Source organism: Mobula hypostoma, chromosome 24 (genome assembly GCF_963921235.1).
Source record: "Mobula hypostoma chromosome 24, sMobHyp1.1, whole genome shotgun sequence".
In the NCBI taxonomy this organism is placed as follows: Eukaryota; Metazoa; Chordata; class Chondrichthyes; order Myliobatiformes; family Myliobatidae; genus Mobula; species Mobula hypostoma.
This window is the reverse complement of record NC_086120.1, coordinates 26,805,671-26,828,822: the sequence shown is the minus strand read 5'-3', so window position 1 is coordinate 26,828,822 and position 23,152 is coordinate 26,805,671. Positions and strand designations below refer to the sequence as shown.

Sequence of the window (23,152 nt, the reverse complement as noted above, 5' to 3'; positions counted from 1 at the left end):
GGCAGCAATTATACCAGTGCCCATGAAGATCAGGGTGAGCTGCCTCAGTGACTATTGTCCAGACACTCATATCTACAGTGATGAAGTGCTTTGAGAGGTCGGTTAAGGCAGAATCAACACCTGCCTGAGCAAGGGCCTGGACCCACTGCAGTTTGTCCATTGCCACAATAGGTCTACAGCAGGCACGATCTCACTGGCTCTCCACTCGGCCTTGGATCACCCAAACAATACAAGTACCTATGTCCGGTTGCTGATTACTGACTTCAGCTCAGCGTTTAACACCATCGTTGTCACAGTTCTGATTGAAAAGCTACAGAACCTGGGCCTCTGTACCTCCCTCTGCAATTGGATCCTACACTCCGAAACCAGAGGATCACAGTCTGTGCAGATTGGTGATAACATCTCCTCCTCACTAACAATCAACACTGGCGCACATCAGGGATGTGTGCTTAGCCCACTGTTCTACTCTCCCTACACCTATAGCTCTGTGGATAGGCACAGCTCAAATGGCATCTATAATTAAATTTGCTGATGATACAACCACTGATGACACATATGTTGATGACAGGAGCGAGATATACCAGCTGACTGAGTGGTGTCTTCGCCTGGGTTCCAAGAACCCGAGCTTCATCGCGTCTTCACCTGGTCTCCAAGAATCCAAGCCTCATCACGTCTTCGCCTGGTTTCCAAGAAGTCGAGCCTCGTCGCGTCTTCCCCTGGTCTCCAGGAACCCGAGCCTCGTCACGTCTTCACCTGGTCTCCAAAGACCCAAGACTCGTCACATCTTCGCCTGGTCTACAAGAACCCAAGCCTCGTCACGTCTTCGCCTGGTCTCCAAGAACCCGAGCCCCGTCACGGCTTTATCTGGTTTCCAAGAACCCGAGCCTTGTCATGTCCTCGCCTGGTCTCCAGGAACCTGAGCCCCATCACGTCTTCGCCTGGTCTCCAAGAGCCCGAGCCTCGTCACGTCCTCGCCTGGTCTCCAAGAACCCAACCCTCATCATGTCCTCGCCTGGTCTCCAGGTACCCTAGCCTCGTCACGTCCTCGCCTAGTTTTGGGGTCTGAGCCCGAGTCAATACCCAGATTCTGGGTCTTTGTCCAGTCTCTGGCTTGGAGTCTACACACAGGCTCCTTGTTCCCAGTCCCTCGTCCTGGTCCTGCTTCCCTAGCCTAGTCTGTGTTCCTGTCCCTACTCCTAGTCTGCATCCTGTCCCGTCATTTAGTTTTGTCTGTTCCTGTTCCTAGTACTTCAATGTGTTACGAGAATACACATAAAATTAAGATGTTTGCTGGCCTGGGCTAGCATCAGTGGCATCAGCAGTTGGTCTGCCACCTGCCCTCAGGGGAAGGAGAGATAAGGAACAATGGAGCAGCATCTGGAGATGTGTAATGAAGGGATGTGGGAGAGAGAGCTGTCTGGAGCAGCTCCCCTCTTTGAACCTTGAACTGTTTGATGTGATGGACAGGCGATACCCCAGCAGGGGGATAAAAAGGGACAGGTTCGCTAAGGCACACACACGCCACCCGAGGTAACGAGACCCTGGAAGCGGTGCGCCTCTCACGAGTGGGTGAGAAGTGCCAGACAACGACAAGGGTGGAAAGGTACGATCAGCGGGAACCCGGTGTGTGTCCGCCCTTGCCTGGGTGCCGGGTTCACTGCAGAGGATCGACTGCATCTGGAGGAGGGGTCACAGTCGGTGACCTCAGGTGACATCACCAAGGACCCGCCCAAAAGTTGCTCGTGAGCATCTCGCCGGTCCGTGAGTGAAGCTGTGCTGAATGATGAGTTGTTCCTGTTCTCTCTGTCTCTCTTCCCGCACGTTGTCCATCGCCATGGCAACGATTACTGCGAACTGAACTACTAACTGGACTGAACTTTGAGTCATTTTGAAATTTGGTCATTTACCCCTAGACAACGGTACAGCTTGATTGATGCTGTTATCTTAATGCTGTTGACATGTGTGTTTATCATCACTGAACTGTTGCATTTATTATCCTTTCGATTACTGTGTTGCTTGTTTCTTTAATAAAACTTTCTTAGTTCTAGTACTCCAGACTCCAACTGAGTGATCCATTTCTGCTGGTTTGGCAACCCAGTTACGGGGTAGGTAACAAGTGTCTGTGTCTTGCATTTGGGTCCATTCCCAATGCCCCCGTTATGACATCAGGAGATGCTAACTACTCATTAAATAGGATTACCTGTGCCTTTTATAGATCACATTTTCTCCTTAATGAGTTACACCCCACCACTTACAACCTGCCTACTTTATCCATAGGAATAATAGTTGGTTTCCTTGTAATGTTAACCACCATTTTAATCTCATATTCACTCTTTCCCAGTGTCATTCCTCTCCTCATTTCTCCTCTCAAACTATTCTATTTTTTTAGTTTACTGCCTGTTACACCACTTTTGTAGCCTTTTTCAGCTTCTTGCATCTGTACAATGCTTCTAAGATCCTCTGAAAGTTGTTTTGATTGAGACATGGTGCATATACACACCTTTGTGATCTTTGTAATCTGCCTTTGTGTGTGTTTTTATAGGGCAAGGCACTTCTACAACCCACACCGTCAATCTCATGTCATTGATTGGAACACGTGACTCCAAATAGCTTTTGTAGAAGGCATTACCCCAGAGGTTCACATTAACTTTTTGAACAAATACGTGTAATATTGGATCATTTTTCTCAATACATAAATGAACAAGTGTAATGCTTTTGTGTTATTTATTTAATTAGGTTTTCTTTATTTAGGTTTACATGAAGATCAGATCACATTTTAGGTTATATTTATTCGTAGCTGCTGGCCATCCTTTCTGTATGGTATCTTTGAGTAGTTTCATTGTTTCATTTGTCCCTACTGCTTTCCTAACCTTCTCTGGATTTCAGAAAGGGTAAAACGAGGCAACACACCCCAGTTATTGTAGAGGGATCAGAAGTGGAATGCGTGAGCAACATCAAATTCCTGTGTGCCAATATCTCTGAGGATCTAACCTGGACCCAACATATTAATGCAGTCATAAAGGAGGCAAGATAGTAGCTGTATTTCATTAGGAGTTTGAGGAGATTTCTTATGTCCCACAAGCACTCGTAAATCTCTACAGAGGTGCTGTGGAGAGCATTGTAACTGGCTTCATCACTGTCCGTAATGGCGGCGGGGGTGGGGCTACTCCACAGGATCGGAGTAAGCTGTAGAGAGGTGTAAAATTAGTCAGCTCCATCATGGGCACTGGCCTTGGTAGTATCCAAGACATCTTCAAGGAGCGGTGCCTCAGAAAGGCAACGTCCATCATTAAGGACCCCCACCACCCAGGACATGCCCTCCTCTCATTGCTATTGTCAGGGGTCAGGGAGCAAGCTCAGAAGCCTGAAGGCACTCACTCACGATTCAGGAACAGCTCCTTCCCCTCTGCCACCAGATTTCTAAATGGACATTGAACTCATGAACACTACCTCACTACTTTTATGTCCTATTTTTGCTCTACTTATTTAATTTAACTATTTCATATATATGCAGTGGCATGCAAAAGTTTGCAAACACTGGTCAAAATTTCTGTTACTGTGAATTGCTAAGCGAGTAAAAGAGGAACTGATTTCCAAAAGGCATGAAGTTAAAGATGACACATTTCTTTAATATTTTAAGCAAGAAAACTTTTTTATTTCCATCTTTTACAGTTTCAAAATAACAGAGAAGGAAAAGGGCCTGAAGCAAAAGTTTGGGCACCCTGCATGGTCAGTACTTAGTAATGCCCCCTTTGGCAGGTATCACAGCTTTTTGTAGTCCTTCAATTCTTGTTTGGGGGATTTTCGCCCCTTCTTCCTTGCAAAAGGCTTCTAGTTCTGTGAGATTCTTGGGCCGTCTTGTATGCACTGCTTTTTTGAGGTCTATCCACAGATTTTCGATTAATTTAGGTCAGGGGACTGTGAGGGCCATGGCAAAACCGTCAGCTTGTGCCTCTTGAGGTAGTCCATTGTAGATTTTGAAGTGTGTTTAGGATCATTATCCTGTTGTAGAAGCCATTCTCTTTTCATCCTCAGCTTTTTTACAGATGGTGTGATGTTTGCTTCCAGAATTTGCTGGTATTTAATTGAATTCATTCTTCCCTCTACCAGTGAAATGTTCCCTGTGCCACTGGCTGCAACACAAGCCCAAAGCATGATCGATCCACCCCCGTGCTTAACAGTTGGAGAGGTGTTCTTTCCATGAAAATCTTCACCCTTTTTTCTCCAAACATACCTTTGCTCATTGTGGGCAGAAAGTTCTATTCAAAAGGTTCAAAGGAGCATCTAAACAAGCATGATGCATTTTGGAAACAAGTCCTGTGGACTGATGAAGTTAAAATGGAACTTGGTCAAAAACAACTCCGACCCTTAGAAAAGTCATGCTGCTGTGCTAATAGGTGAGGTTAGCAATAAGCCTCTTGGGCCCTGGAAAGTGAATATCCATCACACCTCTGATAACCAACCTTACAGTAAAGTAGGTGGGTGCTTCATTCTGTTGCATTTCTTCAGAATGGAATACAAGGAGCCTGGAGCAGAAGCCATCGGGAAGGAGGTACAGGAGCCTGAAGGTACAACCTCAGCCATTCAAGAGCAGTTTCTTCTCCTCGGCCACCCGGTTTCTGAATGGACGTTGAACCGAACCCCTGAAAATTACCTCACTACTTTTTTATTTTTATTTTTGCACTACTTATTTAAATTGCCTATCTTACATATGAGTCACAGTTTGTTTTTCTTCTATTAGTATGTATTGAAATGTATGTATGTTTTTCCTAAAATCTCAGCTAAGGATCAAAAAACTCTTGATGCTCAAATCACTGAAGCCAAAATTCATAAAGCTATTTTTTCAATGCAATCTGGTAAGTCCCCGGAACTTGATGGCTATCCTGTAGAATTTTATAAAAAGTTTGGAAAGTTGCTTTCTCCGTATATGTTGGAAATGTTTAAGGATTCTTTTATGAAAGGTGACTTACCCTCTACTTTTTATGAGGCTTCTATTTCTTTAATTCTTAAAAAAGATAAAGATCCTACTAACTGTGCTTTATATAGATCTATTTCATTACTGAATGTCAATGCTAAGATTCTGTCAAAGATAATGGCCAATCGGTTGGTGAATAGTTTGGGTAAAATTATTCTTAAAGATCAAACAGGCTTTATAAAGGGTCGCTATTCTTTTTCAAATGTTCGGAGACTATTTAATATTATATATTCGTCCTCTTTTAAAACTTCACAATGTATTGTATCTTTGGATGCTGAAAAAGCATTCGATTGAGTCAAATGGAAATATTTATTCAATGTTTTAGAGAAATCTGGCTTTGGTGCTAATTTTAATAATTGGATTAAAATGATATATAAAGCCCCTATTGCTACTGTTGTCACTAACAATTGTAGGTCTCCTTTTTTTCAGCTTTCACAGGGGACAAGGCAAGGCTGTCCATTAAGTCCTTTGTTGTTTACTTTAATATTAGAACCCCTTGCTATTGCTCTTCATGAGGCTAAAAATATCCATGGGATTTTTGTGAATGAGACCATGCATAAGATCTCTCTTTATGCTGATGATTTATTGGTTTATATATCTAACCCTGACAAATCCATTCCTGCTTTGCTAAAATTATTTAATGAATTTGGAGGCTTTTCAGGATAGAAAATAAATTTTTTAGTAAAAGTGAATTGTTTCCTTTAAATGATTCTGTCGCTATATATGATAATACTCCTTTTAAAGTTAAAGACTCTTTTAGATATCTAGGTATTATAATTACTAAAAAATATAAGGATCTTTATAAAGGCAATTTTGTTCCCTTAGTAGACTCTATGAAGTATTTATTTAGTAGATGGAGTCCACTTACATTTTAACTTGTTGGTTGTATCATTATAGTTAAAATGATGATTTTACCAAATTTTTTGTATTTATTTCAGAACATTCCTTATTTTTGACTAGGAAGTTTTTTGATCGGATTGATTCTATTATTTTATCTTTTATTTGGAATAATAAAAGACCAAGAATTAGTAAATGTCACTTACAAAAATTGAGAAAGGATGGAGGTCTTGCTTTGCCTAATCTAAGAATGTATTATTGGGCTGTTAATGTGCGATATATGTCTTTTTGGTTATATTGGGTTGATAAGAGTGATTGGCCAATTTGGGTAGACCTGGAACTGAAACTTCTAAAACAGTTTCCAATAACCTTGTTATTGGGAGTTCCTTTACCTATGCAATTAGTTAAAGTTGTTAATTTAAACCCATATCCTGCGATTACGTATTCTTTACAAACTTGGCTCCAATTCCACAATTTTTTTAATCTTAAAAAATTTAAACTTTGTAGTTTAATTCACCGAAATTACTTTTTTAAACCTTCTTTGAGTGGTCCAATTTTTTTACTTTGGAAAAATAAGGGTATTAATTTTTTTTTGGATTTATTTAAAGAAGATAGATTGATGTCTTTTGAACAATTAATTGATAAATCTTCTCTTTCATACTCACACTTTCTGCAATACCTTCAAGTTAGACATTTTTTACAAAAATATTTAAGTAATTTTCCTTACATATTGGAGGCTGGCCTGTTAGATACTATTATGTGTTTGAATCCTTTGATTAAGAGCTCTATTGGAAGAATTTATAATTTATTATTACAATGAAATAAGCGTCCTTTATCTAAGATTAAACAGGATTGGGAAAAGGAACTTAATTTGACTTTTATGACAAGGGATTGGATGCAGATTTTGAAGTTGGTTAACTCTTCTTTAATTTGTGCTAGTCATTCATTGATTCAATTTAAAATTGTACATCGTTATCATTTGACAAGGGAGAGACTTTCTAAAAGCTGCTCCCAAGTACGCTCTCCATCCGTGCCGGGTTGAGTGTCGAGATCGCAACTCAACCTCGTAAAATAAAGGGAAAAATACTGTGAAAATGTCTGTGTGAGGAGCGATATCCAAAAATGCCTTCATGGAACAATGATACCCAAGCATTTTCCATAGAGCCAAGACTACTGCTTCTTTCCAAGCTTTCAATCTCCATAACCAAGGCAGAAAGCAGCAGGTGCATGGAACACCAGACTCCACCTCTCTTATTATACACCATCCCAATTCAGAAATGCATTTCCACTCCTACACCACCCATCGACCCAAAACATTACAGTTGAAATCTTTAAACCAACTACCCAACAGTTCTTTGGCATTTTCTTAACCTAAAGGACTGTAGTAGCTCAGGGTTGTATCTGCCAACCACCACAGGTTAATTTTAAGTGCAGAATCTTGATAGAAAATGTTTCCAATCCCATCCACCTCCAGCAGAGCAGTTGTCACCCTGCAGCCATGGGGCTGCTGGACCAGCTTCCCTCACCTCAGCACTGAACTGATTCCACAGTCTGACTCCGCAGCTCACCTTCTACAAATTATTTGTTTATTTTTATATTATTTGCACAAATTGCCCTCTTTTGTATATTGAATCTTTGTTAGTCTTCACTGTGAATTCCATTGTGTTTCTTTGTTTTGAGTTGCAAAATGTATTTCAAGGTTCCATATGGTATACATTGATAATAAATTCATTTTGGACGCAGACTCCAATTTTCAACCACAACCAAAGCAAAATAAAACACTTCAGGAGATACTTTATTTAAGTGCAGCAAAGTACAAAGTTAAGAAGTTAATCATTTCCTTGAGAATAGAGCTGCAGGCTACAAATGTTTGGTTGTCAGGCCTTTCATTTTTTCTTTGACATTTCTTTAAGACAACTTTGGCAGCAAGCACTGATTGAAATCACCAACACTGCAAACTCCTGAAAATTCATCAGCCCATCACTATTATAGTCCAAGTTGTTCATAATCTTGTCCACGCCCTCTTTGCCACTCTGGTCCTGGTGGTGACAGAACAAAGTAAATCAGTTTACAAACAAATTTCACATCCCATTCTGACATGTCTATCCACAGCCTCCTCTGCTGTAAAGATGAAGCCACACTCAGGTTGGAGGAACAACATCTTATATTCCGTCTGGGTAGCCTCCAACCTGATGGCATGAACATTGACTTCTCTAACTTCCGCTAATACCCCACCTCCCCCTCGTACCCCATCCGTTATTTATATACACATTCTTTTTCTCTCCTTTTTCTCCCTCTGTCCCTCTGACTATACCCCTTGCCCATCCTCTGGGTTTTTCCCCCTCCCCCTTTTTCTTCTCCCTGGGCCTCCTGTCCCATGATCCTCTCATATCCCTTTTGCCAATCAACTGTCCAGCCCTTGGCTCCATCCCTCCCCCTCCTGTCATCTTATCATTTTGGATCTCCCCCTCCCACTTTCAAATCTCTTACTAGCTCTTCCTTCAGTTAGTCCTGACGAAGGGTCTCAGCCCGAAACGTCGACTGTACCTCTTCCTAGAGATGCTGCCTGGCCTGCTGTGTTCACCAGCAACTTTGATGTGTGTTGCTTGAATTTCCAGCATCTGCAGAATTCCTCGTGTTTACAAACTTGTTCACTGTGCATGTGCTTTGATAGTTTGTATTCATCCTTTTAAAAAGGTAACCTCGGCCCCGGATGAAAGATGTTTGATAATTTTCTCTAACCCACCCTCATCAGCACATACCTTCAGGAGACCTGGAAGTTCAGCCTTCAGAAGGTCTTTCACTTCATGGTTACTCAGTGTATTTGGGTCACCATCTTTTCCAGCATACTTTTCGAAGATACCAAGCAATGTACTGATACACATTTCCAGAGCAGTCATGGTTAGATTAGGAGCAGATCTGAAAGCAAATCAACTTGGGGTGGGGGCAGGGACAGGGGTGAAGAAAAGTGCAGTTAGTGATGCGATGAAAGTATTACACAAGTATAACATTACTGTCTGACTACCATCCCAACCAAAAGGTTAAATAAAATGTCTCTACATTTACTTTAGTGAGCAACGCACTGCACTCAATGCAGCAGCTGCATCATTAGATTTGCTGTTTCAGCTCATGTGATGTATATAGATACACCTGTAAATACACCCAATGACATGCTCCAAAGCAGTCATCTCCACTGTCAGCTGTGGAGGCCAAGTTACCAGTATACTAAAAGCAGAAGCTGATTGGCTCTTGACTACTTGGGGTTTCAATAGTTACGGTCAGAAAGCAGGAGAATAGGTTGAGGGGGCAAATAAGTCAGCCATGATTGCATGACAGCAGACTTGATGGGCCAAATGGAAAAATTATGTTCCTATGCCTAATGGCTTTAGCACAATGAAAATGCAAGTCAATCAAGACCTTGGGTTCGCTTTGCCATTAGATCTACTTGCCTCAACTGATCGCAATCAATTTCCATGACGGGAAGTTGGTCGCAATCTTGATTAAATTCCAAGACTATGCAACCACAGCATTCCAGGGTTTAAAACAAGATCAGAGTTTCAGAGCCTGGTAAATTGAAATATATGGAATTAAGTAAATATCACTCACTTGTGATGTGAGTTTTATTCCTTAAATGCCTTCAGGAAACTTGTACTAGTTCACAAACTACAAACCTAATAAAGTAGCACAAGGAACGAACAAGGCAGCAACATCTATATACTGAGAATAAATTTTAACAAGCCCAGCTCAAAAGGCCCTTGCCTCATTTCTAAATGCACTGCAAAAGGCATTTGTAATTCTTACCTTTCTCAGCCAAGACTGAGACGTGCAAAGAGGTTCTAACTGAACCTGAAATTAGTTCAACTACATTTTGGCGGCCAAAAAGGCAAAATGCACTTGCACAGAAGAGTTGCAAGATATGGCCACAATTGTAAAATTGAGCATGGCAAAAGATTGGATAGGTAGGCCTGAATCTATCAAAGGAGTAAGCCAAGGTTAGGGACAAGAGTGCAGTAAAAAGGACCAAGACTGCAAATTAGGGAAACTAATGTTCCACAAGAGTGGGAAACCAAAACAGACATCTGTAACCAGAGTACAAAATCTTTGAAATCAATTAAATATTCATTATAGTCAATTGGATATATTATTTACATGGAGTACAGAAGAGTTCTATAGGTGTGATCTCATCTTATATTTTAAAAAGGTAAATACCTCCAACAAAAGCAGTACAGTTCTCCAGTCATACAGGACTTTGAGACAATGTCAGCAAAGCTTTTATCTGAGGCCTTGAATTGTTCTCTATGATCTGAATATTAACTTTGCAGTCAAATGATGCCCAGATCCAATTAGTATTCCAATATAAAATACTTCATTCTTCCCACCAGTGAAACCCCATTTCCATACCAATGTGCCCTCTCAATATATTCTTGAGTTTTTACTAAGACTTCCACCACCCCAAACAGCACATCTTCCCACCTATATTACCAGTAAGGCTAGACAAGCTAAACTTTTTTAAAATCCAGTATAGCAAATAACAGACCATAACCTTATGTCTGTATGTAGTAACCTATTGGCAAATATTAGTATATTTATGTACTAGGAAAATTACAAAACCATTGTAATTTTTTCCAAACCATATCAGAACTATCCTAGTCCAAACGTAACATAGCACCTTAGCAGTTTTCCCAGTTTTAGTGTCTTCACTATGAACTAAATTTTTAAATAACTACAGCTTAAAAATGGATGAGCTTAAGGGATCTTTGAGTTTTTGAAAAGTTCTAGTCACTAACTTCATGAAAATTAAAAACTTGCACCATAATGATACAGTAAAATAGAGCAAGATTAATTTGACAATTTAGCTAATTAAACCAGCAAGCTTATAATGTTAAAGCAAATATTAACTGAAACCTTAAAATACAGAAAGCAAACATCAAAAAGTTCAAACTGAATAAACTCTAAATTTAGTTATCAATTATACAACTACAACCATATTCATTAACTTGCCATCATTTACCTGCGGTCTGTATCACTATGAAACTTGCCTTACCACTTCTACAAATGCAAGAAGTCCCTATTAAACCACTCCCTTCTCCATTTATATGGCATGATTATCAATCACTGCAGTCAACCCCACCCTCCAGTTTTCACTGGTTTAACTCCTCAAAATCTCCCAATTAAAGATTAAAGCTCCAACTTCCTGAATTGCTGAATCAACTCAATTAGTTGGTCTATAAGAACGTTTACCTTCATTCCACACCCACACACTGACCCCAGATGTTTGATGGATGAATGATGAACTGAAGGAGCCAGATTTTAAACAAAAACTTGTTTATTGACTTGCAGAAGAGACCCACATAGGTCAATCATTTGCTGGTTGTTAAAGATACAAATACACTCTCAAACTGATGTTATTAAAACAGTTTGCTGATTACAAATTTTTCAACATTATTAAAGTGTTGGCTGGATATTCTGAGGTGGAGGATTAGCTGAAATGGATGAATACGGGAGCAAGTTCAAAGAGCCAATTGTCTTTCTCTTGCCCCTGCTTCAGAGATTTTTATTATTCTCCCACTAACTCCTTCACCCCTCCCTAACATGCTGTGACCAGAACTTGGTGTCGTATTTTAGTGTGTCCTAACCAAAGCCTATGAAATGCTTAGTCAGAATTTCCTCTGTATTCTCTGGTCTCTCTGTCCTCTCTTAGAACTGCATACTCTTTAGAATAGTGTCACGAGTAAGTACTGTATTACCTATTCCATCCCTCAACCACCCAACTCTCTTCTGTGTTGATGTTCATCTGCTAGTTATGTTCCATCCCTTGAGAAAGGCCACTGTCTGCAGTGCTCTTGCCTTGATCATTTGACATTGCATACTCTTTTATCCTTAAGCCAATTCCTAATTCTATTCAATAGTGCTCCTCCTATTCCATAAGCCTCAATTCTGTCAACCAGTCTCATGATAATTTGTTGAAAGTTACAGTAATATCGTCTGGACTCTCTTCAACTGCATCAAAAATTAGGTCAGTCAGACACCATCCTCTGTTAGTTTCCCATCAGGAAGGAGGTACAGAAGCCTGAAGGCACTCACTCAATGATTCAGGAACAGCTTCTTCCCCTCTACCACCAGATTTCTAAATGAACATTGAACCCATGAACACTACCTCACTACTTTTATTTCCTATTTTTGCACTGCTTATTTAATTTGACTATTTCATATATATATATATATATATATATATATATATATTTAGTGTAATTCACATTTTTTCTCTATTATTAAGTATTACATCATAGTGCTTCTGCAAAGCAGCAAATTTCACAATAAATACTGGTGAAAAGAAACCTGATTCTGATATTAAACTGACTGGAATGCTCCTTTGCTTGATTACAAAAACATTCCACACCCAGCTGCAACAGCAACAGATCTGGACAGGCAACTCTTCATTCCTAAGCACAGTCAGAATCAACTAGAAAAGCTGCCTTAACTTATTTATATCTCTCTGCAGACTTTCCGTATCTTCTGCACAATTTGTTTTTCCATTCAACTTAGTATCGTCAGCAAACTTAGATGCACTACACTTGGTCCCCTCTTCCAGATCGTTAATGTATATGGTGAACAGTTGTGGGCCTAGCACTGACCCCTGCGGTACACCACTCACCATTGATTGTCAACCAGAGTAACACCCGTGTATCCCAACTCTCTGCTTTCTATTAGTTAACCAATCCTCTATCCATGCTAATAATCAACTCTATGCATCCTTATCTTGTGGATAAGTCTTTTATGAGGCACTTTATCGAACGCCTTCTGCAAATGCGAGTAAATAATGTCCATGTCTTCCCCTCTATGCCAGCAAAAGGCTCTTTCTCTAATTCTGCATAGTTGGCTTCTGCACGTGATAAAGCCCTTGGTGCACAGTTTGCCATGTGCCAGCATGCTCCAAAGCCGTGCTGGGATGCATCAGCTGAGATCCTAGTACATCTTTCCAATCATAAAACTTCAGCAAGGGCTCTTTTCGACATTTGGAAGCACTCTTCTTGCTTATGAGACCAAATTCACTCATTTTGCTGCTCAAGGATTGACCTAGGTGGTGCTGACCCAGTAGACAGTCGGGGCATGAACTTAGACAAGTAAGCCACATCCCCAAGGAACAGCTCAGTTCCTCCTTGTTTCAGGGCCTCTCCATGTTTTCAATAGCTGACATCTTACTGAGCCAGGTTTCACTCCCTCTTCTGATATGACATCTCCCATGAAATTCAGAGTCTTAACACCAAACTCACAATTCTCTTTATGTAATTTCAAACTGCCATTCCCTGTCACGTCAAGCACCTGTCTCAGTTGTGCATTGTGTTCATCTTTGTAGACCCCAGATGATGAGACCATCCATCATGGTCTCGAGACCAGCTATGCCCTCAAAGAGCAGTTGGATGGTTTTATGGTAGACTTGTGGTGCGGACAGCATCCCATACGGTAACCAAAGAAAGCAAATCTTCCCTGGGTGTGTTAAAAGTACATGGTCTTGAACTTGCCTCATCTAGCTTCATCTGCCAAAACCCAGACGATGTGTCGAGCTTGCTAAATCACCTGGCACCTGCAAACTGGGACATGATCTCCTCCCCTATTGCCAATTTAAAATGTTCTCTCTTGATGGTTTTACTGAGATCTCCTGGATCTAGACATTTCCGCAATGCTCCATCTTTCTTTTGCACGATGTCCAGTGAACTCACCCAATTTGGCAGTTCTTCAGTTTTCTGTGTGACATTGATCCATTCCATGCGTGCTAGTTCTTGCTTGAATTTCTTTCAAAGTGCAGATGGAACATTCCAGCATGCATGGACAACAGGAGCCATTGTTTCATCTGTATGAATTGGGTGAGCACAAAGTAAGCATACAAGCCTCTGAAAGGCATCTGTGTTCTCTTCCATGACAGAAGTCTTGTCATCTTTGAACTGTGAAGCTGCTATGAAAACTCTTTTCACCAGATTGAGCTTTCCATGTGCACTCAGATCCAATATTTGCTGTACTTGCTTTTCTACAATCAGTAGCTGTGCCTTTAAGTGCTGCCCCTTGTGCGTGAAGGTCATTATACAGCTCCCTTTTGGTGGACTGGTCCCTCCAGTATTGCCTGTCACTTTTAACTTCATTGAGTAAATCTTGCTCTTTACTTTGAGAGTCTTGTAATCATTCCCCTGGGCTCTGGTGTCAAGCTTGAACGATTACTGTCTCATTCACAGTCACTGGAACAATCCATTCTGCTTCACCAGCGCCAACAGTCTGTAGTGAAACCATCAAGACTTGCTCAATTCCCTTGGCAACAGTGTGCCCCTTTCTCTTGATAGCCCCGCCTTGCAGCACTTTGCAAAATGATCCTTCTTTGCACAATTATTGCAGGTCTTTCCAAAAGCAGGACGTGTCTTTGGAATGTGCTTACCTCCACATTTGCTGCATTTGCTGTTTGAGCCGAACTCTTCACTTTGCGGTTGCTTTGGGAAAAGCCTTGTGGTCCGCTCCTCTGTTCTCACAGCACTCACTGTTTTCTCTACCTTGTGCAGTGCCTTAGCTTGAGCTCGTGTGGACTTTGCTGCCCCACACAGCCTCTTCCAGCATCAAATCTTCACAGAGCAACCTTTCTCAGAGCACGTTATCTGGGACTCTACAAACTACTGTGTTTCTAACCTGTGAATCTCTCAAATCTGAAAACACACAGGATTACTCAGTGTGTGAAGCTCAGCTAAGTATTGATCCAAGCTAACAACTCGTTTCTGGTCACAGGAAAAGAACTTCTATCTCTCAAGTATGACGTTTTCACTTTGGACAAAATACTCCTCAAATTTTGTCATCAGAGAGTCCAATTTGAAAGGCGTTATAGATGCGTAAATCATCTTCGCCAACTACATGTAGAAAAATAGATGCTTTCAATTTTTCATCAGTCTATCCCGCTCTGTAATCACTGAATATTTAATCGCTGTCTGAAACATTTCCATTTATCAGTTAGATTGCCAGTAAACTGCATGGGTGTGGGAGGATTCCATGACAGGAATATTTGACCTGAATTTCTCTTGGTGAATCCCAGTGAACTTCTGAGCACTGTGTTCCCTGTCACCCGGCTGGCCAGCCTCTCTCCATCAGTAGTGTCTCTTTCTCAGTCCCTGTGTTTAGACATCACGCTGACTTCTGACACCATGTCATGTTTGTTCTTAATAAAGACAAACTGGCGTCGGCAAATGCTAGAACATGTTCATTACTGAACACTGGTATTCACTGAGTGACTTGCGATCAGCTCACTCTCTGCCCTCGGGTGAACCGCCTGCATTGCCCACTGGGAACTGAAGTTCATTATTATATACATACATAATAACACACAAAGGATTTCCAAACACAGGTACCATTCTTACAAACTAAAGAATTGTACCTGTGTATACCAACAAGTTGCAGGTGAACGAGTCGTCTGTAGCAGAAATCAAAGATTGAGGAATAAATTCTAGTTCTTCCTTCTGTCATTCCAAACAATCCCTAAAGCTTTCTAACATTCATACTGTTCTGCTACTACCTGTGACCATGTGCCAAGTGACAAAATCAGTCTGGTCTGCAAGCTTCCTCCAACTCAGTCACAATGGTGCAGATGACTTAGCCAGTGCTGCCTGGTTCAATGCAGGCCAATTAACGTAGGGGACTCCATAGTGAGGGGAACAAACAGGAGATTCTGTGGACGTGAATGGGACCACCGAATGGCACGTTGCCTCCCAGGTGCCAGGGTCAGGGACGTCTGAGATTGCGTCCACAACAGTTAGGAGAGAGAGGGGGAGCAGCCAGATGTCTTCGTACTTGACATAGGAAGGAAAAGCAAAGAGGTCCTGAAAAGAAAATTCAGAGAGTTAAATAATAGAAAGCTGAACAGCAGGACCACCCAGGTAGTAATTTCTGGATTGCTGCCAGTGCCATGCACCAGTGAGGGTAGAAACAGGATGATTTGGCAAATCAATGTGTGGCTGAGAAGTTGGTGCAGGGGGCAGGGCTTCAGGTTCTTGGATCATTGCGATCTCTTCTGAGGATGGGGGGGGCATATGACCTGTTCAAAAGTGATAGATTGCACCTGAACACGAGGGGTTCAATATTGTCGTGAGCAGGTTGGTTAGAGCTGTTGAGGAGAGTTTAAACTAATTTGGCAAGGGGGTGGGAACTGGCACAAAGGGATTCAGGATAGGATGGATGGTAAAAAAGCAAAGAAAACATGCAGTCAGACTGTCAGGAAGGGCAGGCAGATGACAGGACAAAATTGCACCCAGCAGGGTGAGGTTCAGTGCATTAGGGATGTAGAATCAAAAAGGGTAGCAAATACAGTACTCAAAGTGTTATAACTCAATGCATGTGTTAGAGTACTTTTGGGTTTCGGTCAGTCACACTTAGCAAATGGTTTTGGTCACCAGTTGTCTGTTCCCTGACAATTTTTTTGTAACAATGCATTTCCAAAAAGCTGTGAATTCTAGTCCATTTGTAACCATGCATTTCCTAAAAGCTGTGATTACTGGAATACCAGTCCAGATGTTGCTGGTGCCTATGGGATGGATGTAAACCAGAAGGTGTGAGGTTTGCATGTAGTTTCAAAGACAGCATTATCTATACTTTGTAAATATGGATTGTCCTTCATGTTAAGCATGTAATATACCAAATAAATGTATTATGGAATCAGTTTGGAACAATGGATTCCTGAATACCAGTCCAGATGCTGCTGGTGCTGGTGGGATGGATGTAATCAGGAGGTGTGAAGCTTGTATGTAGCTTCGAAAGAAAGCATTGTCTATACTTTGTAAATATGGAATTGCCCTTTGTGTGTGTAGCAAATAAATATTGAGCCCCACGTTGGGCATCAGACCTTTCCACCAAAAGCGTCTCGATGCCTGCTGTACCTTGTTTGGTCGAATAAAGAAGCTGCTTTGTATCTACCAGTGACTCTCTCTCCAGTGATTTCATTCACACAACAACAGCATGGAGTATAAGAAATAAGATGGATGACCTTGTTCCACTTTTACAGATTGTCAGGTATGATGCTCTGGCCATCACTGAATCATGGCTGAAGGACGTTTATGGTTTGGAGCCAAATGTCCAAAGTTATATGTTGTATCGGAGGGATAGGAAGGCAGGCAGAGGGGGTGGCGTGGCTCTGCTGGTAAAGATGGGCAGCAAATCAGTAGAAACATGTGACATAGGATCGGAAAATGTTGAATCCTTGTGGGATGAGTTAAGAAACTACAATAGTTAAAGGACCCTGACAGCAGTTATATGCAGGCCTCCCAACAGTAGCTAGGATGTGGACCACAAATTACAACAGGAAATAAAAAAGGCACATCAAAAGAGTAATGTTATGATACTCATGGGAGATTTCAACATGCAGGGCAATTGGGAAAATCAGGTTGGAAATGGATCTCAGAAGAGTGAGTCTGTTGAATGCCTATGAGATGGCATTTAGACCAGTTTGTCATTGAGCCTACTAAGGGATCAGCTACACTGGATTGGGTGTTATGTAGTGAACTGGGGATGATTAGGGAGCTTAAGGTAAAAGAACCCTTAGGATCCAGTGATCACAAAATGATTGAGTTCAACTTGAGATTTAATGGGGAGAAAGTAAAGTCTGACGTAGCAGTATTTCAGTGGAGTAAGGGAAAGTACAGTGGTATGAGAGAGGAGTTGGCCAAAGTAAATTGGAAGGAAATGCTGGCAGGGATGTCAACAGAGCAGCAATGACATGAGTTTCAGGGAAAATGAGGAAGGTGCACGATGGAGGTATTCCAAAAACAAAGAAATACTCAAACGGCAAACTAGAACAACCGTGGCTGACAAAGGAAGTCAAAGCTAACGTAAAAGCATAAGGGAGGGCGCACAACAAAGCGCAAATTAGTGGCAAATCAGAGGATTGGGAAGCTTTTAAAATCCTACAGAGAGCAAGTAAAATAATCATTAGGAGGGAGAAGATGAAATATGAAAGCAAGCCAACAAACAATATCAAAGTGGACAGTAAAAGCTTTTCCAAGTATGTAAAAAATAAAAGAGAAGTGAGAGTGGATATAGGACCGCTAGAAAATGAGGCTGGAGAAATAACAACGGGGACCAAGGAGATGGCGGATGAACTAAATGAGTATTTTGCATCAGATTTCACTGTGGAAAACACTAGCAGTGTGCCAGATGTTGAAGGGTGTGAGGGAAGAGAAGTGGGTACAGTTACTATTACAAGGGAGCAGGTGCTCAAAAAGTTGAAAGTCCTCAGGCTACATCAGTCACCCGGACCAAATGAACCGCACCCTAGGGTACTGAAAGAGGTAACGTCAGAGATTGTGCAGGCATTAGGAATGATCTTTCAAAAATCATTGGACTCTGGGATGGTGCCAGAGGACTGGAAAGTTGCAAATGTCACTCCACTCTTTAAGAAAGGGGGAAGGCAGCAGAAAGGAAATTATAGACCAGTTAGCCTGACCTCAGTGGCTGGGAAGAAGTTGGAGTCAATCGTTACGGATGGGGTTATGGAATACTCGATAATACAGGACAAGATAGGACAAAGTCAGCATGGTTTCCTTCAGGGAAAATCCTGCCTGATGAACCTGTTGGAATTCTTTGAGGAGATCACACATCAGATAGATAAAAGGGATGCAGTGGATATTGTATATTTGGACTTTCAGAAGGCCTTAGACAAGGTGCCACACATGAAGCTGCTTACCAATTTTAGAGCTTGTGATATTACAGAAGAGTTACTAGCATGGTTAGAGCATTAGCCGATTGGTAAGAGGCAGCAAGTGGGAATAAAGGATCCTTTTCTGGCTGGCTGCCAGTGACTAGTAGTGTTCCACAGGGTTTGGTGTTCGGACCACTTCTTTTTATGCTGTATATCAATGATTTAGATGATGGAATAGGTGGCTTTGTTGCTAAGTTTGTTGATGATACAAAGATTGGTGGAGGGGCAGGTAGTGTTGAGGAAACAGGTAGGCTACAGAAGGACTGAGACAGATTAGGAGAATGGGCAAGAGAGCGGCAAATGAAATACATTGTTGGAAAATGCATGGTCATGCACTTTGGTAGTAGAAATAAATATGCAGACTATTTTCTAAATTGAGAGAAAATCCAAAAATCTGAGATGAAAAGGAACTTGGGAGTCCTTGTGCAGAACACTCTAAAGGTTAACTTGCAGGTAGAGTCAGTGGTGAGGAAGGAAAATGCCATGTTAGCATTCATTTCAAGAGGTCTAGAATACAAGAGCAGGGATGTGATGCTGAGGCTTTATAAGGCACTGGTGAGGCCTCACCTTGAGTATTGTGAACAGTTTTGGGCTCCTCATCTAAGATCAGATGTGCTGGCATTGGAGAGGGTCTATAGGAGATCAACAAGGATGATTCTGGGAAAGAAAGGGTTATTATATGAGGTCCATTTGATGGCTCTGGGATTGTACTCGCTGGAATTTAGAAGGATGGTGGGGGGGATCTCATTGAAACCTTCTGAATGTTGAAAGGACTAGACAGAGTAGATGTGGAAAGGATGTTGTTTCCCATGGTGGGAGAGTCTAGGACAGGAGGGCACAGCCTCAGGATAAAGGGACGTCCATTTTAAACAGAGAGGCATAGAAATTTCTTTAGCCAGAGGGTGATGAATTTGTGGAATTTATTACCACAGGCACTGTGGAGGCCAGGTTGTTGGGAGCATTGAAGGCAGAGATTGATTGGTTCCTGATTGGACACGAGATCATAGGTTATGGGGAGAGGGCTGGGGACTGGGACTGAGGAGAGGAAAGAAGGATCAGCCATGATTGAATGGCGGAGCAGACTTATGGGCCAAATGGTCTAATTCTGCTGCTATGTCTTATGGTCGTTTAACAATATTGTCTTATATTGATTAAACATGGGCCTGTAAGACCTCATTGTTCATTTGTTTTCAACAAGAAATTGAGCAAGGAATATTAATTAGAAATTAAACTTTGTCAGAAACAACTCCGACCCTTAGAAAGGTCATGCTGCTGTGCTAATAGGTGAGGTTAGCAATAAACCTCTTGGGCCCTGGAAAGTGAATATCCATCACACCTCTGATAACCAACCTTACAGTAAAGTAGGTGGGTGCTTCATTCTGTTGCATTTCTTCAGAATGGAATACAAGGAGCCTGGAGCAGAAGCCATCGGGAAGGAGGTACAGGAGCCTGAAGGTGCAACCTCAGCCATTCAGGAGCAGTTTCTTCTCCTCGGCCACCCGGTTTCTGAATGGACGTTGAACCGAACCCCCTGAAAATTACCTCACTACTTTTTTAATTTTATTTTTGCACTACTTATTTAAATTAACTGTTTTACATAGGAGTCACAGTTTGTTTTTCTTCTATTAGTATGTATTGAAATGTATGGCTACTGCCAACGAATTTCACAACATATGCCAGTGATATTAAACCTGATTCTGATTTTGTAAGATTCCAACAGGCACATTATCCAGTCACAGCATGTGGCTGATGAGGGATCTGGAAGGAGACTAAACAGAGAGTGGTTTTAGCAGGCAGCTGAACAAAAGAGTGGGGAAGAGTGATGTCCCCTACTTTGGCAGGGCAAACGGGAAAGGAGGGGAGGGAACGTCGACGCAGACCATGAGAGGCCTGCGTCGGGCATTTTCATGCCTTACAATGTGCAGATTGGAAGTCTGTGTGGGGTGCCACTCCTGGCACAGACACTAGAGCAATGTGTGGTTAAGTGCCTTGCTCAAGGACTCAAACACGCTGCCACAGCTGAGGCTCGAACTAGTGACCTTCAGATCACTAGACGAACGCCTTAACCACTTGGCCACGTGCTCAACACTGGCATATCTTCCTGAAAGTAACAAACTGGACTGTATGAGAAAGTTCATAGGTTAGCATGTACATTGAATTGAATTGACTTTATTTCTTACATCCTTCACATACATGAGGAGTAAAAATCTTTACATTACATCTCCGTCTAAGTGTGTAATGTACAATCATAGTAATTTATAATAATTTATAATCAATAGAACAGTCAATGTAATATGGAAATACACTCAGATCAGCGTGAGTTAATCAGTCAGATGGCCTGGTGGAAGAAACTGTCCCGGAGCCTGTTGGTCCTGGCTTTTATGCTGCGGTACCGTGTCCTGGATGGTAGCAGCTGGAATAGATTGTGGTTGGGGTGACACGGGTCCCCAATGAACCTTTGGGCCCTTTTCCCATGCCTGTCTTTGTAAATGTTCTGAATCATGGGAAGTTCATGACTACAGATGCGCTGGGCTGTCCGCGCCACTCTCTGCAGAATCCTGCGATTAAGGGAGGTACAGTTCCCATACCAGGCAGTGATGCAGCCAGTCAGGATGCTCTCATTTGTGCCCCTGTAGAAAATTCTTAGGATTTGGGGGCTCATACCAAACTTCTTCAACCATCTGAGGTGAAAGAGGTGCTGTTGTGCCTTTTTCACCACACAGCTGATTTGTACAGACCACGTGAGATCCTCGGTGATGTGGATGCCAAGGAACTTAAAGCTGTTTACCCTCTCAACCCCAGATCCACAGATGTCGATAGGGGTAAGCCCGTCTCCATTCCTCCTGTAACCCACAACCAGCTCCTTTGTTTTTGTGACATTGAAGGAGAGATTGTTTTCTTGACAGCACTGTGTCAGAGAGATGAGTTCTTCCCTGTAGGCCACCCGTTATTGTTTGAGATTAGGCCAATCAACATAGTGTCGTCAAGCAAATTTAATTAGCAAATTAGTGCTGTGGGTGGCAATACAGTCATGGGTATAAGGGAGTAAAGGAGGGGACTTAGTACACAGCCCTGAGGGGCTGCTGTGTTGAGTCAGAGGGGTAGAGATGAGGGAGTCCACTCTTACCACCTGCCGGTGATGTAAATAGATCACTAAACGCTGGGGAGCTAGTGCAAAAATGATCAAGAAATTTAATGGAATGTTTCCCTTATACTGTTGACACTGAAATACAGAAGATTGGAAATAGGGTCAGCTGGTGGCGCAATGACATCAGCGCCAGACCCCGGAACGGAGGTTCCCGGGTTCAAACCCAGTCGGAGCTGCTCCCGAGTACGCTTTCCATCCGTGCCGGGTTGAGTGTCGAGATCGCAACTCCACTGCGTAAAATAAACGGAAAAATACTGCCAAAGTGTCTGTGTGGGGAGTGGCGCGCCACACAGTCTCGCTCAGCACCTTGTAAAGGCATGAAAAAGACATCATCGCGCACACGCACGGACGCACAGGCACGCACACGCCAAAAAAAAAAGAAGATTGGAAATAATGCTGTCGTTAGTTTGTCTTGATTCGATAGCGCTCACTGTATCAGCAATTAGTGTGAGTGGAGTCTGAACTGGTGGGGACGAGCGGCCAAGGGAGTACAGCTGAGTTTGCCTAGTTAGGTGTCCCAATGTCATGAGAGTACGCATTTAAGTAGCAAGGAAAACAAAAAATGTAGCACATAATGTTCATAATTCCACAACGATCACTGCATATATTTGTGATCTCCATAAACTGGTTTTCACAACACTGGGCATGTACCTTAAAAGTGTCTTTACTGCACTAGGTGTGGAATTAATCATGTTATTTATTGTATTTGTTGAGCAATAAGTTACAAGATTAAGTCCACACCTGGTGTGGTGAAAGCATCAGATAAGCTCATGTGGGTCACACACTGAGGTATCTGGCCAAATCTTGCATTTGGCACAATTTTACATGGAGATACTCAGTAGAAGAACCTATTCTGAGTACAATGCATTCTGGACTGCATAACTAATTAAAAATCACTGTGCAATCCATTTTCTAAGTTTAACTTTGTACACCTTTGAATGGAGGTGGTTGAAAGGTGATGGCATAGATACAGAAAGCTAGATAGAGGGAAGGTGTACGATGTGAGGGAACTTATGAACAAGTGCACTGTTTATAACTAAATGCAGGCCATAGAGAGGTGATGGCAAATAACACTTCTTCTTACAAACTGGAAAATGCAAACCAACATTCAACCTCAAGACTTGGATCAATCTGGACTTTCCACACTGAGATCAAAGGAACGTTATTGAGTATGAACACATCTGGATGAAAAAGGGTTAGCCGACTGACCAACCTTTTATCTAATTTAAGGCTGGAGAGGTCCCATGGGAGCTGAATGCCCTTCACTTCTCACAACAACCACCCTAGACAGACTAATTCCCTGTTATCAGATCTGAATTGCACTGAACTTTGCTGTCTTGAACAGCTCATTCCAAAGATCTGATCTACACTTTTAGAAAGGCAGAATCAACCTTAGAGAACAAGACTGCTCAGAGTACTCAGACGGTTGAAGAAGTTTGGTATGGGTACACAGATCTTAAGGACTTTCTATAGG

At 41.9% G+C, this 23,152-nt stretch overlaps 1 protein-coding gene across 3 annotated transcripts in view; it reads right to left on the bottom strand.

Annotated features, from left to right (window-relative positions):
• Positions 1–7,589: 7,589 nt before the first annotated feature.
• LOC134337313 (protein S100-G-like) overlaps positions 7,590–23,152 on the bottom strand; it is a 77,991-nt gene continuing 62,428 nt past the window's right edge. The window contains exons 1-3 of one of the 3 annotated variants that reach the window (XM_063032219.1): positions 10,824–10,936; positions 8,575–8,746; positions 7,590–7,851 (exon numbers count right to left, since the gene is read on the bottom strand). In XM_063032219.1, coding sequence (XP_062888289.1) covers positions 7,699–7,851; positions 8,575–8,712 — 291 coding nt within the window. In that variant the 5' untranslated portion in view covers positions 8,713–8,746; positions 10,824–10,936 and the 3' untranslated portion in view covers positions 7,590–7,698. Of the gene's footprint in view, positions 7,852–8,574; positions 8,747–9,261; positions 9,287–10,823; positions 10,937–23,152 lie in introns of those variants that run through there. The other 2 variants (XM_063032220.1, XM_063032218.1) reach the window with 2 other exon arrangements.